Source organism: Mustela nivalis (genome assembly GCF_964662115.1).
Source record: "Mustela nivalis genome assembly, chromosome: 17".
Taxonomy (NCBI): domain Eukaryota; kingdom Metazoa; phylum Chordata; class Mammalia; order Carnivora; family Mustelidae; genus Mustela; species Mustela nivalis.
Genome location: NC_139036.1, coordinates 15,510,899 through 15,528,579, shown reverse-complemented (window position 1 = coordinate 15,528,579; position 17,681 = coordinate 15,510,899). Strand labels below are relative to the sequence as shown.

Here is a 17,681-nt window from a genome sequence, read left to right as displayed (position 1 = left end):
TTTATGGTTTCAGTTTCTACTGAAACCAAAATCCATTTTGAGTTTATTTTTTGTCTGTGGTCTAAGTAAGTGGTCCTTTTTACATATGGTTTAGAATCATGTTATCAAGTTTCATCCAACTTAGAGCATATATCAGAATTTCATTCCTTATTAGACTGAATAATATTCCATTGTGTGTATATACAACATTTTGTATATCTGTCTACCTGTTGACAGAACTTTGGGTTGCTTCCACCTTGCCTATTGGAAATTATGCTTCCATGAACATTGGCATAAACGTTACCTGTTTTGATTCCCTGCTTTCAATTATTTTTGGGTCTATAACCAGAAGTGGAATTGCTGTATCATATGGTAATTTACATTTCATTCTAAAGACCACACATTCTATCTGCTGCAGTGGCTACGTTATTTTATATTCCTTTCAGCAATGCACAAGATTTCCATTCTTTGTACGTCCTTGCCAACACTTGTTTTTTTGTTATTTTTATAATGGCCATTGTAATTGGCGTTAAGTCTTGTGGTTTTAATTTGCCTTTTCCTAATGACAAAAAACGATGTAAAGAATATTCTCTTGTGTTGATTGGCCATTTATCTTTCACCGAAACATGTCTATTCAAGTCCTTTGACCATTTACGAATTGGGCTATTTGTTTTCTGCTGCTGTTGACATGTAGAAATTCTTCATATATTCTGGACATTAATCTCCTTTGTATATAGGATTTACAAGTATTTTCTTCCACTCAGTGGGTTGCCTTTTCATTCTCTTGAAAGTATACTTTGATGTGTAAGAGTATTTAATTTTGATGAGACCCAGTCCATCTATCTTTTCTTTTATTGCTTATTCTTTTGATATCACATCCAAGAAATCATTGCCTAATCCACTATCATAAAGATTTTCCATGTTTGTTTGTTTACAGTTTTAGCTCTTATAACTAGGCTTTTATTTTTGCCCAATTTGAATTAATTTTTACTATGGCGTTAGGTGAAAACCCAACTTCATTCTTTTTCATGCAGATTTCTGATCTTTCCAGCATCATTTATTCAAAAGACTGTCCTTTCCCCCATTGAATGGTCTTGGCTGTCTTGCTGAAAATCATTTGGCCATGTATGTATACATGCAAAAGTTTATTTGGGGTCTCAGTTCTCTCCTTTGGTCTTTATGTCTGCCTTTATGCCAGTGTCGCACGATTTTGCCTCCTACATTTTTGTAGTAAGTTTTGAAATCAGGAAGTGTGAGACTTCCAACTTTGTTCTTTTTCAAGATGCTTTGGCTGTTTGGGTCCCTTGAGATTTCATGTGAATTTTATTATGGGTTTTTCTATTTCTGCAAAATGTCTTTGGGATTTTACTACATTGTATCTGTAGATCACTTTTAGTACTATCATCATCTTAACAGTATTAAGTTTCCATTCTGTGAACAAAGGATGTCTTTTCGATTTATTTGTTTTTAATATCTTTCAGCAATGTTTTATAGTCTTCAGTGTAGATTTTCTACCTCCCTGGTTAATTTGCTCATAAATACTTTATCTTTTGGGTTTTTTTTAAAGATCTTATTTATTCATTAGACAGAGAGCACACAAGCAGGGGGAGAGGCAGAACGAGAGGGACAATCAGGCTCCCTGCTGAGCTGGGAGCCAAACATGGGGCTCCATCCCAGGACCTGGAAATCATGACCTGAGCCAAAGGCAGGTGCTAAACCATCTGAGCCACCCAGGTGCCCTTATTTTATCCTTTTGATGCAATTGTATAATGGGATTGTCTTCCTACTTTCCTTTTTGGACTGTTCATTGCTAATGTACAGATAGAGATACAACTGAGTATGTGTTTCTTTGTATCCTGCAACTTCGCTGAATTTATTGGGTCTAACAGTTTCATCGAATCTCAGGTTTTCTACACATAAGATTGTGTCATTAATGAACATAGATAATTTTACTTCTTCCTTTGAGGTCTGGGTGCTTTTAATTTCTTTTTCTTGCCTAATGCTTTGGGGCTAGACCTTGCTGTAGTGAATAGAACTATTCACTGTAGTGAATAGAACTATTCACTGTAGTGAATAGAACTATTCACTGTAGTGAATAGAACTGATGAAAGTGCGAATACTTGTCCTGTCCCTGATCTGCTGGGGAAAACTTTGGGTCTTTCACTCTTGGTGTTGATTGTGAATTTTTCATAGAAGGCTTTCATTATGTTGAGGGCATGCCCTTCTGTTCCTAGTTTACTGTTTGTTTCTGAAGTCAGGGTGTGAATATAGATACAGTGGGATTAATTATTCTCTTTGTTACTCTTTCTATGTGCTTCCCCTATGCTCTCATTTTTTTCTCTTTCACTTTCTTTCTGCCTTCCCTGGTTTTAATTGTGCATTTTATATGATTCTATTTTCTCTCCTCTGCTGGCATAGCTATTATACTTTTCCTTAAGTTTTTAGTGGTAACCCTAGGGTTTGCAATATACGTTTACAATGAATCTCCCCCCCCCCTTTTTTCTTTTTTAGGTAGAGAGGAGGGCAGAGGGAGAGAGAAAAATATCTCAAGCAGGCTCCACTCCTGGCACAGGGCTTGATCTTATGACCCCAAGATCACGATCTGAGCCAAAATCAAGAGTCAAACCCTTAACTGACTGAGCCACACAGTCACCCCTCTAATTCCTCTTTAAAATAATACTTCATGGGTAGTGCAGATGCCTTATAACAGAGTATTCCCAATATTTCCCTCCCAACCCTTGTAATACTACCATCATTCATTTTAGTTATCCATAAGTTACAATAGCCAAATACATTGTTATTATTTTCAACAAACCTTTTCACCATTAGATAAATTAAGAATATTTTTTAAAAAGATCTAATTTTACCTTCATTTGTTTTCTAAGGCTCTTCCTTTTCTCATGTATATCCAAGTTTCTGATGTAGACCATGTTTCGTCCTTCTAAAGAACCTCTAACATTTCTTGCAAGTTGGGTATATGGTTGACAAATTTCCTCAAGTCTTATTCATCTGAGAAAGTCTTTATTTCCTTTTCACTTTTGAAGAATAATTTCCCTAGGTACAGATTTCTTATCTGATTTTTTACTTTCAATACTTTAAATATTCCACTCCACTCTCTTCTTGCGTGCACAGTTTCTCAAGAGAAGTCTGACATAATTCTTCTGCTTGCTCCATTAGGGGTACTGTTTTTCCCCCTCTGGCTTCAAGACTCTCTTCAATTTTCTGCAGCTTAAATATAATATATGTAGGTGTAGAGTTTTGGGTATTTATCTTACTTGGTGTTCTTTAAGTTGAATCTGTGGTTTGGTGTTTGGCATTATTTTGGAAAAGTCTCAGTTATTAACTTTAAATATGTCTTCTATTTTTTTTCCCTCCTTCTGATACTCCCATTCACTGCATGTTACACCTTTTCTTATTTTTTTTTAAAGAATTTATTTATCCATTTGACAGAGATCACAAACAAGCAGAGAAGCAGGCAGAGAAAGAGAGGAGGAAGCAGGCTCCCTGCTGAGCAGAGAGCCTGACTCGGGACTCGATCCCAGGACCCTGAGACCATGACCCAAGCTGAAGGCAGAGGCTCAACCCACTGAGCCACCCAGGCGCTCTTCTTTTTCTTACTTCTTTCTTACTTTCTTACTTTCTGTTTCTTCCTTTCTTCCTTTAATTTCTCTTTCTTTCTTTTGCATGGTACACCTTTTCTAATTGTCCCACAGTTCTTGGATGTTCTTTTTTTCCTCCCACTCTTTTTCTCTTTGCATTTCATTTGGGAATAGCTATATCTGAATGCTTAAGCCCCCCCAAAGTCACATTTGATCCCAAATTCACGTTTAAGTCCTAATTCCCAAGGGTGATAGGATTAGGAAGTAGGGCCTTTAGGAAGTGAATGGATGGGATCAGTGTTCTAAAAGGGGCCCCAGAGAGATCCTTTGTCCCTCTACTTTTTGAGGACTCAATGAGAAGGCACTGGCTAGGAACCAGGAAGAAGGCCCTCAACAGGATGAGACCACACTGAATCTTGACCTTGGACTTCCCAGCCACCAGGACTGTGAGCAGTAAATCTCTGTTGCTTATAAGCTACTCATCTGTAGTATTTCACTATCACCCCCTGAACAGACTAAGACAGGAAGTTTCTATTGAAGTTTCTAAAAACTCACTGATTCTTTCACTGGTCATGTCCAGTCTATTTCACTGGTCATGTCTAGTCTGTTAAGTCTAATCATGCCCCACAAAAGGCACTTTTTTTTTTTTCTGTTACAGCATTTCTTATTTCTAACTTTTCATTTGGATACTTTGACTCTCTCTCTCTCTCTCTGATTTACATGACCCATCTGTTTTTGCTCCTTGTCCACTTTTCCCATTAAACCCTTAACATATCAATCCTAGTTATATAAAATTTCCGTCTGATCATCCCCAAATCTCCTCCATATCTGAGTCTGGTCTGATGCTTGCTTTGTCTCTCCAAACTGTTTTGCCTTTAAGCAGGCCTTGTAATGAACTACCTGTGGGAAGCTAGCCTGGATGAACTGGATAAAAGGAACCGAGATCAACAGGTTTCTGATGTGAGGATTTATGTTTATTTACCTGAGGCATAAGCTATGTCTATAGTTTTTGTGACTATAGCTGCCAGGGGCTAAAATTTCCCCTGATGTCTGCTGATTTTTGTCTCTCCTTGTCTTTTGGCTTTGCTAGAGTTAAGTAAGGTTTGAGATGTGTCATTCTTTCCATTGTAATTTCTTGGTATTATACAGGAGCTAAGCTGACGTGATGGTAAGGTGCAGCGGAGGGAAGTGTTCCGTAGTTCAGTGATAAGGTCTCTCTCAAATCTTTTAAAGGGCCTGTGTGTCTCTGGACTGTGCCTACTCTTCCTGAATGATTCTGCTTCCCTCTATCCCCTAGGATGACAGAAGGATACAGGGGTCTACATGGGTATTTCATTTCTCCTTGTGGAAGGCTGGCGGGGCTGGAGTTTACTTCTTTCCCTCCCACCAGCTTAGGTTCTGATAAAACCCAACGTAGTTGGCCTCTAGTAAGTTTCCCTTGAAGGTAGGCTTTGGTTGAACAGCACAGAATGCCCTGAGCATATTTTTTAATGGTTCCATTTCCCTCACCTTCTACAGAAGCATGGTAGGATTTTTCTCTGATCTACACTCTGAGAACCTGATGGGGCCCTGAAGATGAAATTCATGGGATTTTATGGGGCTCACCTAAGACGAAACCCCCTTGAAATTTTTAACTCTTCAGCTTGTCTGCATTAAGCCTCCAGCAACTAGTCAGTTTCAGTTCCAGTTTTCCTGTTCCTGGCTCCAGCCACCTCTGTCCATCTCTTCAGCTTCTGGTGAAGAAGTTATCTTTGTGACCTCGGTTCTCTGAGGGATCTAGCAAGAGGAGTTAATGGTTCGGTCAGCTGTTCTCCTTTTGTTACTGTGACATCCAAGTGCCCAAGGTTTCTGATCAAGAGCTTCTAAAGCCCTTGAGATTTCCTGAGGTGAGAGGAGCATCTTTTGTTATGCATGATGAGGCCTTTTAACCTTGCCCAAGCTTATGCTAAGAAAGTCATTCTTGATGGGCCCCTGGATAACTTCGGGATGGGGAATGGTCAGGTCCGCTGAAAGACCAACATGAGATTAGAGGGTTGGGACTTGCTGCCCCGCCCCCCCTAACCTCCAGCAAGGGGAGAGTGACCGGAGAGGAGTCCAATCACCAATGGCCAGTGGCTCAAATCAATCACACTCTCTAACGGAACCTTCAAAAAAGCCTCTAAGCAACAGGATTTGTAGCGCTTCTGGACTGGCGAGCACATGGGGAAGCCGGGAGGGTGACCTGCCCAGAAGGAGCGTGGGACCTCTGAGCATCATCACCCCTTGTCACTTCCCCTGTGCATCCCTTCCATTGAGCTCTTCCTGAGTTGTATCCATCATAATAAAACAGTAGCCATATGTCAAGCATCTTCCCAAGTCCTGTGATCTATTCTAGCAAATTGTCGAATCCAAGAATGGGGCCCTGAAAACCCCCCAGCTGACAGCTGGTCAGTCAGAAAAAGTTGGGTGGGCATGGACTTGCAATTGGGCTTCTCAAGTTGGGATCAGTCTTGTGGATCTGAGCCCCTAAGCCTCAACCTGGGGTGTGACACAAACTCTGGGTATGTAACGTCAGAATTCAATGGAATCATCAGACCTCCAGCTGGTGTTAGGAGATTTGGAGAACCGGTTGTTTGCCTAGAAGATCCACACATATTTGGTGTCACATGTGACAGAGAAGAAATGAGTTCTAGAACTCTTGCCTGAGAATTCTTGATGACCTCCAACCTCCTGACATGTCACGATGGAAACAAAGTCTTCTATTTTGTTTTTAAATTCTTCCATAATGTTTTTAGATTCCCAGAGTACTTAACGTTTTTTTTTCTTATCACCTGGCAATGGATTTTTAAGATATGATAACAAAAGCAGAAGCAAAAAAAGAAAAGATAGATGAACTGGGCTTCATCAAAATTAGAAATTTTCTGGGCACCTGGGTGGCTCAGTCAGGTAAGCATCTACCTTTGGTTCAGGTCATAATCTCAGAGTCCTGGGATCAAGCCCCACATCAGGCCCCCTGCTCGGTAGGGAGTCTGCTTTTCCCTCTCCTTCTGCCCCTCCCCTGCTTGTGCACTCTCTCTCGCTCTCTCTCTCTAATAAATAATTAAATAAAACATTTTTTAAAAAGATTTTACTTAAGGGGCGCCTGGGTGGCTCAGTGGGTTAAGCCGCTGCCTTCGACTCAGGTCATGATCTCAGGATCCTGGGATCGAGTCCCGCATCGGGCTCTCTGCTCAGCCGGGAGCCTGCTTCCCTCTCTCTCTCTCTCTGCCTGCCTCTCCATCTACTTGTGATTTCTCTCTGTCAAATAAATACATAAAATCTTTAAAATGCAAACTATTAAAAAAAAAAAGATTTTACTTAATTATTTGACAAAGAGAGACAGCACACAAGCAGGGGGAGGGGCAAGCTGAGAGAGGGAGAAGCAGGCTCCTCGCTGAGGAGGAGCCTGATGTGGGGCTCGATCCCAAAACCCTGAGATCATGACTTAAGCTGAAAGCAGATACTTAACCCACTGAGCCACCCATGTTCCCCAAGTAAAACCTTATGACTTAAGCTGAAAGCAGATACTTAACCCACTGAGCCACCCATGTTCCCCAAGTAAAACCTTTTAAAAAAACCAATAGTTTAGGGCGCCGGGGTGGCTCAGTGGGTTAAGCTGCTGCCTTCCGCTCAGGTCATGATCTCACGGTCCTGGGATCAAGTCCAACATTGGGCTCTCTGCTCAGCAGGGGGCCTGCTTCCCTTCCTCTCTCTCTGCCTGCCTCTCTGCCTACTTGTGATCTCTGTCTGTCAAATAAATAAGTAAAATCTTTTAAAAAAACAATAGTTTAGGGCCGCCTGGGTGGCTCAGTTGGTTAAGCAGCTGCCTTCGGTCAGGTCATGATCCCAGCGTCCTGGGATCAAGTCCCACATCAGGCTCCTTGCTTGGCAGGGAGTCTGCTTCTCCCTCTGCCTCTGCCTGTGGTCGCTCTCTCTCCCTCTCTCTCTCTCTCTCTGACAAATAAATAAAAAATCTTAAAAAAAAAAACTAAAAAAAAACGATAGTTTAAAAACAAACAACAAAATCACAAATGTACTAAATGTACAAAATGCTACTGAATTATACACTTCAACTGGTTAATTTTATGTTATGTGAATTTTAGCTCCAAGGTTTTCCTGAATGTTTCATTCTAGAGCTTCCTATTATAGATCATGGTTGTAGTATTTGGGGTTATCCCTTTGAGGATGTAAGTCCTCTTTATCCTATAAAGTCTCGGTTTCTTTTCAGTTGCCTTCTTGTATTACTGTTTTTTCACAGCTGTCTGGTCATCCTAGGCTTGTTCTCATTTCTGAGAAAGAGATGAAAAGCCAATGGGGACACAAGTCACTTGGTAGGCTTTGTGGAGGGGATCCCCAATATTAGGGTTTGTTTGTTTGTTTGTTTTTAGTATTCTCTATTTGGATTGCTCAAACTCCCCATAAAGGCTTTAAAACCCTGCTGGGAGAGGGCCACATTTGGGGAGCTAAGCAGCAGAAGACAACACAGATTGATTCTTTAATACAACAGTTGCCACAAAAATGTGTTTGAAGGTCCAAAACTAAAAGTTAGCATTTCGATAGCTTTTATAGCCTCAAATATCATTAGCACGCATTTTCAGTTTTAAGGTGTTTAATTTTATAAAAGCTTGTATGGCCATACCTGAGATAGGACTTGAACAGGCACTTAATACATACCTACTGGTAAAAGTAAATACACTAACAGAGAAATACAAACAAAGCTGGTTCAGCAATCAGTTTTACAGGGCAATGAACTTTCCTGAAAGAGGGAAGACATTCAACATAAGAGCACAGAACACTTCCAGCAGGGACAATCAAATTTACAGATTTACAATGATATAGTTTACATGATATAGTTAACATCTGGGAGAAACTTAGAATTCCACCTCTGGCCTTGATCTCCACGAAGACAGTGCAGATTCTTGGGACAACTAAGACGGCATGGAACGATCATGTCTAGTCTGTGGGCTGGTGCTAATGCTTCTATTTTAGCCACGGTCATTGAAGACCCTTACTAAAATGCCTGCTAAAAGAACGGCGACAGCGACAGCTAGAGCTATTCCACGATAGAAAATCAACTGTCTTCCTGTCAGGACATCCCCGATGGTCGAAACGGTGTACTGGCTGCTTTCGTCTAGGACCATTAGTTGGAAGGTCTGGCTCTCGGGTGTGAGGACCTCAGGCAGAACTACTCCATCAGTTACTTCTTTCTCCAAGACAGGTAGATCTGATGGCAGAGGACAGTGGCGTATATATACCCTTATGTACAGGGTTCAGTAAAGAGCTATTATGGGAAGTTCCCTAAGGACACGCTCAGCAATGACCATCAATTATTGGCTGGTATTATGTGAAACTACATTGAGAACATTTCACAGGAGAACCCAGTGTTGATCTCCCAATTAGTAGGGCAGGGACAAGATTATTACGCAAGAGAGCAGGATCTCATAACTAATTAACTGTGGCTACACTAAGTTTTGGCCTCATGAAGCAGATCAAGGCCACTAGACTGTGCTCTGTTACCTGCTGGTGACCGCGTGGTCTCTTTGATCCCCTTCAGCCCAGCTCGGACCTGTGCCTGAAAACAAGCGTCACAGAAGCCAATGAAGTGTACATCAAGTTGGGCGAGTATTCTCTTGTTAAAATTTCACCTGAGCTACCGATGGAACCACTCCTAATGAGCTCTAACATCGGGGCACCCGGGTGGCTCAGTCGGTTAAGCATCTGCCCACGGCTCAGGGCATGATCCTGGGGTCCTGGGATGGAGTCCCGCAGTGGGCTTGCTACCCAGTGGGGAGTCTGCTTCTCCCTCTGCCCCTCCCCCTGCTCGTGCTCCTCTCCTGCTCTCTCTCTCAGATAAATAATCTTTAAAAAAAAAAAAAAAAGAGCTCTAACATCTAGCACCGTCCTTTCTGGTCCTGAAAACACCAATGACCATAGAATGTGATGGACACATAGATGTAATGGACAACCACTATTCTCCCCAGTGCTCAGCTCACAATCATAATGTAAAAGGCAACTTGTGCCTGTAGTTGCAAATTTCATATTTTTCTTGCACTGCACATTTCAGTGTTCCTAAGCCCTGCTATAAGAAATAAAGTCTAAAGACGAATGGTGTTATCATATAAAGGACGGTTTATGGCCTAGCTGAATGTCCAGTACTACTTCCTCCTTCCATTCGTCACACTAAGGTAGGAAAGATGCCATACATCACAAGTAGGAAAACCAAGGCATGTGAACCCGGGGGACAGGACACAAAATTGAAGCAGGGGTGCTTTGTGCACTAAATTCAGCCCCTGTCTCCCTATCAGTAACACATCCCCTACCCCAACCTGTCATCCATCTCATCTTGACAATAAACACAGCTTACAAGTCACACCCAGAGAGGCCCATACAGTCGAGATCCCGTTCCTCTACCCGGAGGTTATGGCTCTTCCCCCAAGCATTCCTCACTGATCACAGATCCTCAGCACGCTGCCTTTTAGGAAAATGTGAACCAAAAATGTTTCTAAAAAGAGGCCTAGGGGCGCCTGGGTGGCTCAGTGGGTTAAAGCCTCTGCCTTCGGCTCGGGTCTTGATCCCAGGGTCCTAGGATTGAGTCCCGCATCAGGCTCTCTGGTTGGCGGAGAGCCTGCTTCTTCCTCTCTCTGCCTGCCTCTGACTCCTTGTGATCTCTCTCTCTCTGTCAAATTAAAAAAATAAAAATAAAAAGACAGAGGTCTAAACACAGATAAGTCTGTATAATCAGGATTAAAAAACTACTATTATTATACTAAAACGGAAAAATATTTTCTAAGCTAATTCCTCATTTGTTGTTGAACCCTAGTAAGTAGATACTGAACTCATGGAACAAAGAAGAAAACATGCTGAAACGTGCTGTCTTTCTACCCCGAACTCACATTAGACAATTGCCATGAAATGAAGCAGTCATGCTGCCAATGGCCACCTTAGCATTTGACCTTCAGGTTCCTCACAGAGCCACGGGACCGAGAAAGAGCCACCCTTCTAGAAGATGCTATTACCTGCTCGGCAGCTCTCTTCCAATTCGTCCTGCAGATGAGCACCAGATAGAAAAGGGCTTGAAAGAAAACACAGATGATCAATCCAGACCAGAGACCTATGGATACAGGATGAGAATCATGGCTTAGGTGTTCTTCCATGATGTTCTGTCATCGTTCACATTCTTCCAAGACAACTTCAGCTAAAATAACTTCCTGTGGTGCTTGGATGGCTCAGTGGGTTAAAGCCTCTGCCTTCGCCTCAGGTCATGATCTCAGGGTCCTGGGATCGAGCCCTGCATCGGGCCCTCTGCTTGGTGGGAAGCCTGCTTCTCCCCTCTCTCTCTGCCTGCCTCTCTGCCTACTTGTGATCTCTCTCTCTGTCAAATAAATAAATAAATAAATAAAATCTTTAAAAAATAAAATAAAATAACTACCTTAAAAATTTACAGAAGTATAGACTGGCACTCAAGTTTACACTGATCGATCACGGCAGTCACTCTGGCAATAAACAGTCCAAACAACACAGAACTGTTGGCTGCTTATACGCTGATTTAACAAATATGTACTGGCTGCTTTGTGGCAGGTCGGGTTTTGAGGACTGGCCACACATTGTGGGACAGGCTGGCGAGATCTGGGCCCTCCTAGAGCTTACATACTACTAGGGGAGACAGAAAACAGGCAAGGCTGCAAATGTGCCGGCTGGAAGGGTGAGAAGGGCCACGGAAACCACTGAACAGAGCGCCGCAACAGTGACCCACAGCCCAGAGTCCACGAGAAGGGCAGCAGCTCTCACTATGGGGGGGAGGGGAAGTGGCTGTGACAGCTCCAGGACAGGCCCGGCCGGTAGAGGCAGGAGAAGGCACAGGCCCAGGGGGAAACCAACTGTCGTGTGGACAAGTCTACTGAGAATATAAATGGATCCTTTCAAAAAAAAGAAAAAGATGAAAACAATGCCTATTCACCTATGAAACTATTTAAGCTAGTTAAATGTCCATTACATACCAAAGTGGATATAAAATATCCACTTGTATGTCAATAGTTCCGCTACAAAGCTGGCTGCTTTGGTGAGAGATGGAATCTGTCAGAGATTGCCAATTAGTACATTCATTCATTCCACGTCCGGGGTGCCACACTGGCAAAGGCACATGGACGCCAGTCCGATGTGGATTCCTCATAATGAAACAAAACTGGAATTTAAGCAAACTCCTCAGAATTAAACAAAACTTCTCTTCCGTTCAGAAGCAGGTGGACTGACATCCCTTTGAGGGAGTGATTCTATTTCTAGGAATCCATCCTGAGGGAAGAGTCAGGGAACTTAGTGATTCACACACCTGGGAGGCTCAGCACAATCTTATTTATAAAGAGAAGCAATTTATTTATTTATTTACTTACTTATTTAATATTTTATTTATTTGGCAGAGAGAGCGCACAAGCAGGGTGCTGCAGAGGAGGGAGAAGCAGGCTCCCTGCTCAGCGGGGAGCCTGCTTCTCCCTCTCTCTCTGTAGCTCCCTCTGCTGTTCTCTCTGTCCCTCTCTGTCAAATAAATAAAATCTTAAAAAATACATAAATAACGAGAAGCAATTTAAATGTCCACTGTCAGGGAAGCACTGAAGAAATGATACAAGGGAGTAATGTAGAGGTATTAAAAACCATGTCTTTAACATCGAATGGGAGGAAATTATATAGTTAGTATAACCCTACATCTGTGAATAATAGAAAAAAGACTAGCATAAAATACATTGAATGCCTCTGCTGTTCTAGCTCAGTAGGGTAACTAAAGATAATTTAATTTTCTGTGTGTTTAAGCATTTCCCCAAATTTCCATACCATTAAAGTAAAATTTTAATAATTTAAAAGGACTTTTGAACAAATCTGAACACCTACTAAGTACAATGGTAAAAAGCCTCTTAGTGAACAAAGAGAGGGAAATCTGCTTATTCTAAGGAAGCATTAGATTCTACTAAGAGAGAGGTTTTAGCGTTTTGGGTTTTTTTAAGTGAAGGAGAATTATAAAACCCTAGCAGCTTATTGAGGAGGACAGGGGCTCTCCCAATTTAGGTAAACAGTATATCCCAGGGGTTTAGGGCAGTGTTTGGTAGCACTACGAGACAGTAATAAACATTTGGCAGGTGTGTGTCCCAAACAGAGAATGACAAAGCCCAGCTTGACATTAATCAGCCACACAAAGGCCCCCAGGCATGAGAAGAGAGATGACATTGAAGATAGTTATTCTTTAGGCCACCAAGTAATGTTTCCTAAAAAGTCAAGGTAAGAAACTAAGCACCTGTCTATGTGGACACAGGAAGGCTCTTACGACAACTGCAAGATTAAAATTTCACAGAGAACTGGGGTAGATTCAAAATTTTTACATGGAAAAACGTACTGATTGGATGCAGAACTAAACCTACTTGACTACATTCTACAGCATTTAGTAAGTCCTCTAATTAGACTATTTTTTCACTAAAAAAATAAAATTCAGGGCACTTGGGTGGCTCAGTGGGTTAAGCCTCTGCTTGGGTCATAATCCCAGGGTCCTGGAATCGAGTCCCACATCAGGCTTTCTGCTCAGCAGGAAGCCTGCTTCCTCCTCTCTCTCTCTCTCTTTCTCTCTCTCTCTGCCTGCCTCTCTGCCTACTTGTGATCTCTGTCTGTCAAATATATAAATAAATAAAATCTTTTAAAAAATGGTGTTGGGGAAACTGTATAGCCACATGAAAAAGAATGAAACTAAACCACTTTTTTATACCATATACAAAAATTAACTTAAAATGGAGTACAGACCTAAATGTGAAACCCCCAAACCATAAAACTCCCAAAAGAAAACATAAGCAGTAATCTCTTAGACATATTTATGGATGTATCTCCTCAGGCAAGGAAAACAAAAACAAAAAACTATTGGGACTACACCAAAATAAAAAGCTTTCACACAGCAAAGGAAACCATCAAAAAGCCAAATAGGCAATCTACCTTTGGGAGACTGGGAGAAGATATTTGCAAATGATGTATCTGATGAGGGGTTAATACCCAAAATATATATAAAAAGAAGTCATATAACTCAACTCCAAAAAACAATCTGATTAAGAAATGGTCAGAGAACCTAAATCAACATTTTTTCCAAAGATTTACAGATGGCTAACAGACATGTGAAAATATCACTAATCAACAGGGAAATGCAAATCAAAGTTATCAGATATCACCTCACACCAGTGAGAGTGGCTAGTACAAGAAAGACAAGAAATAAAAAGGGTTTTCAAAGATATGAAGAAAAGAGAACCTTGAGGAACCTGGGTGGCTCAGTCAGTTAAGCACCTGCTTTTGGCTCAGGTTGTGATCCCAGGGTCCAGAATCAAGCCCCACATCAGGCTTCCTGCTCAGCGAGGTGCCTGCTTCTCCCTTTCCCTCTGCCCCTTCCCCTACTCATGCACGCACTCTCTTTTTCAGTCTCAAATAAATAAATACAAATCTTAAATAAAAAAAGGGGGAACCTCATACTCTGTGGATGGGAATGTGGATGTGTGTAGCCACTTAGGGAAATAGTATGAAGGTTCCTCAAAGAAATTAAAGGAGGGGCGCATGGGTGTCTCAGTGGGTTGAGCCTCTGCCTTGGGCCCAGGTCGTGATCTCAGGGTCCTGGGATGGAGCCCCGCGTCAGGCTCTCTGCTCAGTGGGGAGCCTGCTCCCCCTCACCTCTTTCTCTGCCTGCTGCTCTGCCTACTCATGATCCCTCTGTCTCTCTCTGTTGAATAAATAAATAAAATCTTTAAAAAAAAAAAAAAGAAATAAAAGTAGAACTACGACATGATCCAACAATCCTGCTTCTGGATATTTACCCAAAGGAAATGAAAATACTATTTCAAAAAGATATATATAGATAGATGGATAAATACATATACATATACATTCATCCCTATATTTATTACAGCATTGTCGATAATAACCAAGATATGGAAGCAACCCAGTGTCCATCAATAGCTGGATGGATAAGGAAAATGTGGTCCATATATGCAACGGAAAATGATTCAGTCATTAAAAAGAATGAAATCTTGCCATTTGCAACAGCATGGATAGAGCTAGAGTAATTAATGCAAAGCAAGATAAGTCAGTCAAAAACAAATACCATATGGTTTCACTCAAATGTGGAACTTAAGAAACAAAACAAAGAAGCAAAGGAAAAAAAAGAGAGACAAACTAAGAAAGTAACCCTTAACTAAAAGAACTAAGATGGGGGATATTGGGGGAAAGAGGGAACTAGGTGATGGGGATTAAAGAGGACACTTATCTTGATAAAATAAAATGTAAAAAATTAGAAATGGAGAAAAATTATTTCTAATTACATATGACATGATCCTATATATAGAAAATCTTTTTAAAAATCTACACATTAAAAAATACTACAGCTAATAAATTCCATAAACTTAGATCAACACACAAAAATCAGTTGTATTTTAATATGCCATAACAGTCTGAAAAGGAAATTAAGAAAATAATTCTATTCACAATTGTATCCAAAAGAATAAAATATCTAGGAATAAATCTAACCAAGGAAATGGATAACATGGAAAATTACAAAACATTGACTGGAAGAAGTTAAAGACCTAAATAAATGGAAAGACATTCTGTGTTCATGGATTGGAGGACTTATTATTGTTAAGATTCCATTATTTTCTCCTAAGCAATGTACAGATTCAATCTAGATAAAAATTCTAATTTTTTTGGTGCAAAAATGGAAAACCTGACCCTCAAATTCATATGGAATTTCAAGAATCCTCAAATAGCCAAAACAAAATTTAAAAAGAATACAGCTGGAAGGCTTACACTCCTTGATCTCAAAAATTATTTTGCAGCTACAGTAATCAAAACAGAGTGGTGCTGGTACAAGCCAGACATAGACACCAGTGGAGTAGAAGAGAGAGTCCAGAAATAAGCTCATACATCTATGGCCAACTAATTTTCAACAAGTGTGCCAAGATCATTCAGTGGGGAAAGAATGTTTTTCAATAAATGGTGTTCGCTTCACCTAGGTAATTCATCATGTTTCAGGTCTGAGGCTAATGCAGGACTACCTTAGGTAAGTTCCTTCTGGTAACTCTGTACTCCAACTTATGATAGGTGCTCACAGGGCCAAGGTCTTATCTCCTGCTGTACTGAACCCAAATGCTGTACTGAACTGGGTAATTAATTAATCCTGGCCTCATCCTGAGGGCACAGATCATGTCTACTTTGTTCAAGACTGCATTTCCAGTGTTGTACACAGGAAAATAAGGCTTCTTTGTATCTCAAGCAGTTTTTCTTAATAAGACAGATAAGACTTGAGGTTGATCACTGAAGAATCAAAAACATACCTATTATCCCAAGTTTAGCAGCAAACATCAAAGATATTCCAATAGGAAAACCGAAAACATAATAACCAACGGCATTCAAGATAGCACCGATCTTTTGTTTCCCTGTACCTCGAAGGACTCCCCCGCAGGTGCCCTAAAGAGAGGAATACCAAAACCAACACTGCAATCATTTACCTGTCATCACATCAAGTTTGGAATACTACATTAATATATCACAAGTTTGGATATAGTCAAACAGCTCCATCTGAAAACAAGAACTGAACATTATGTAAGAGATAGAGAAAAAGGTTACGCTTTTGAGGTTACGTTAACAACAATGTACTACAGCAACTTTCATTAGAAACCCACCAGGTAACATTATTTAAATCTCTATTTTAAAATATTTTGTGGCGTGCCTGGGTGGCTCATTCGGTTAAACGCTGGACTCTTATTTAGGCTCAGGTCATGATCGCAGGGTTGCGGGATAGAGCCCTGCATCATGCTCCACCCTCGGCATGGAGTCCGCTTAAGTTTCTCTCTCCCTCTGCCCTTCCCCACCAAATAAACAAATAATCTTTTTAAAAAGATCTTAACTTATTTCAGAGAGAGAAGAGAGGGCACAAGCAGGGGAGACAGGCCGAGGGAGAGGGAGAAGCAGGGAGCAGGGAGCCTGAGGTGGGGCTCCATCCCAGGACCATGGGATCATGACCTGAGCCAAAAGCAGAAGCTTAACCAGCTGAGACACCCAGGCACCCCATGAATAAATCTTTTTTTTTTTAAGCATATGTTAAAAAATGTAGAGGTTCGTTGATGGGTATCTCAGCAGAAACCAGTCTGATATCATGGCTGAAAAATATTAATGTGACCATGCACTTCAAAAATGCCCAGAACCAGAGTAGTGACGATCGTCCTGCTCTCTTCCACATTATTCTTAACACAGCCAGTGCTCAATATGAGTACCACATCTTCAGAGGGATGTGAACAAACAGAGGAAATTCCCTGGGGGGAAAAGCAAGATGGCCAATGTACCTAGAAATCATCTCATGAGGGCTAATTGCTGAAACTGGGAGTAAGCCTCAAGGCATCATTCTGGGGTACAGAAGCAGGGTCTTCAAATACCTACATATCTAGCAAATCAGCCTGGGAAAGGACTTTTTAGTGGTCAGAATGAACCCAAAGGTGGCCTGGCCTGCCTTGGCCAATACAGCAGAATCACCCTGGCCAATACAGCAGAATCAGATGACTCAGATGTCACATGGGCATTTAGCCCCCAGACAAAGAAGAGGTTGGGTAACTCTGGTTTCTTCTACCTTGAGATGCTACGCTAGGGTACCCTGTCTTTCCCGCAAATGGCTAAGAATGCCTGAAGCAAGAGGTCTCTCTTCTCAAAGATGATATCAGAGATGTTTAATTTCAAAAGTTAGAAACACAAAACACATTTTGCTTTGTGTATTAGAGTTAAATCACTCCAAGTACTCACTGCGAGTGCATCAAATAGATGAAAGGGAGCGAAAATCGGCATCACTTGGCTCACAAGGTAAATAATATCTCTGTTGGAAAAAAAGAAAGTAGTCAGTGACCCAAAGATCACACATAAGCCGAGTACTAATTAACCACGGAGCTGAAGAACCTAACAAATTAATCAGGTAATTCAGTGAAAACACTACTTTTCTATTGGACAAAACAAGTACACAATAAAGCCTCACTAACATAAGTTTTATAAGTTAGAATTTAGGATAAAAGTGACAAGGTCTAGGCTGCCGCTACA

At 41.1% G+C, this 17,681-nt stretch overlaps 2 protein-coding genes across 5 annotated transcripts in view; one reads left to right on the top strand and one right to left on the bottom strand.

The window, feature by feature from the left end:
* LOC309851552 (multidrug and toxin extrusion protein 2-like) overlaps nucleotides 1-5,199 on the top strand; it is a 65,643-nt gene extending 60,444 nt beyond the window's left edge. The window contains exon 16 of one of the 2 annotated variants that reach the window (XM_082706929.1): nucleotides 5,097-5,199. In XM_082706929.1, coding sequence (XP_082563055.1) covers nucleotides 5,097-5,107 — 11 coding nt within the window. In that variant the 3' untranslated portion in view covers nucleotides 5,108-5,199. The remainder of the gene's footprint in view (nucleotides 1-5,096) is intronic. The other variant, XM_082706926.1, reaches the window with a different exon arrangement.
* Nucleotides 5,200-8,187: 2,988 nt separating this feature from the next.
* The window catches only part of LOC309851550 (multidrug and toxin extrusion protein 2-like), a 67,210-nt gene continuing 57,716 nt past the window's right edge, over nucleotides 8,188-17,681 (bottom strand). For 2 of the 3 annotated variants that reach the window (XM_082706919.1, XM_082706920.1), the window contains 5 exons: nucleotides 17,394-17,463; nucleotides 15,935-16,067; nucleotides 10,613-10,707; nucleotides 9,114-9,168; nucleotides 8,188-8,820 (listed from right to left, as the gene is read on the bottom strand). In XM_082706919.1, coding sequence (XP_082563045.1) covers nucleotides 8,582-8,820; nucleotides 9,114-9,168; nucleotides 10,613-10,707; nucleotides 15,935-16,067; nucleotides 17,394-17,463 — 592 coding nt within the window. In that variant the 3' untranslated portion in view covers nucleotides 8,188-8,581. The remainder of the gene's footprint in view (nucleotides 8,821-9,113; nucleotides 9,169-10,612; nucleotides 10,708-15,934; nucleotides 16,068-17,393; nucleotides 17,464-17,681) is intronic. The other variant, XM_082706921.1, reaches the window with a different exon arrangement.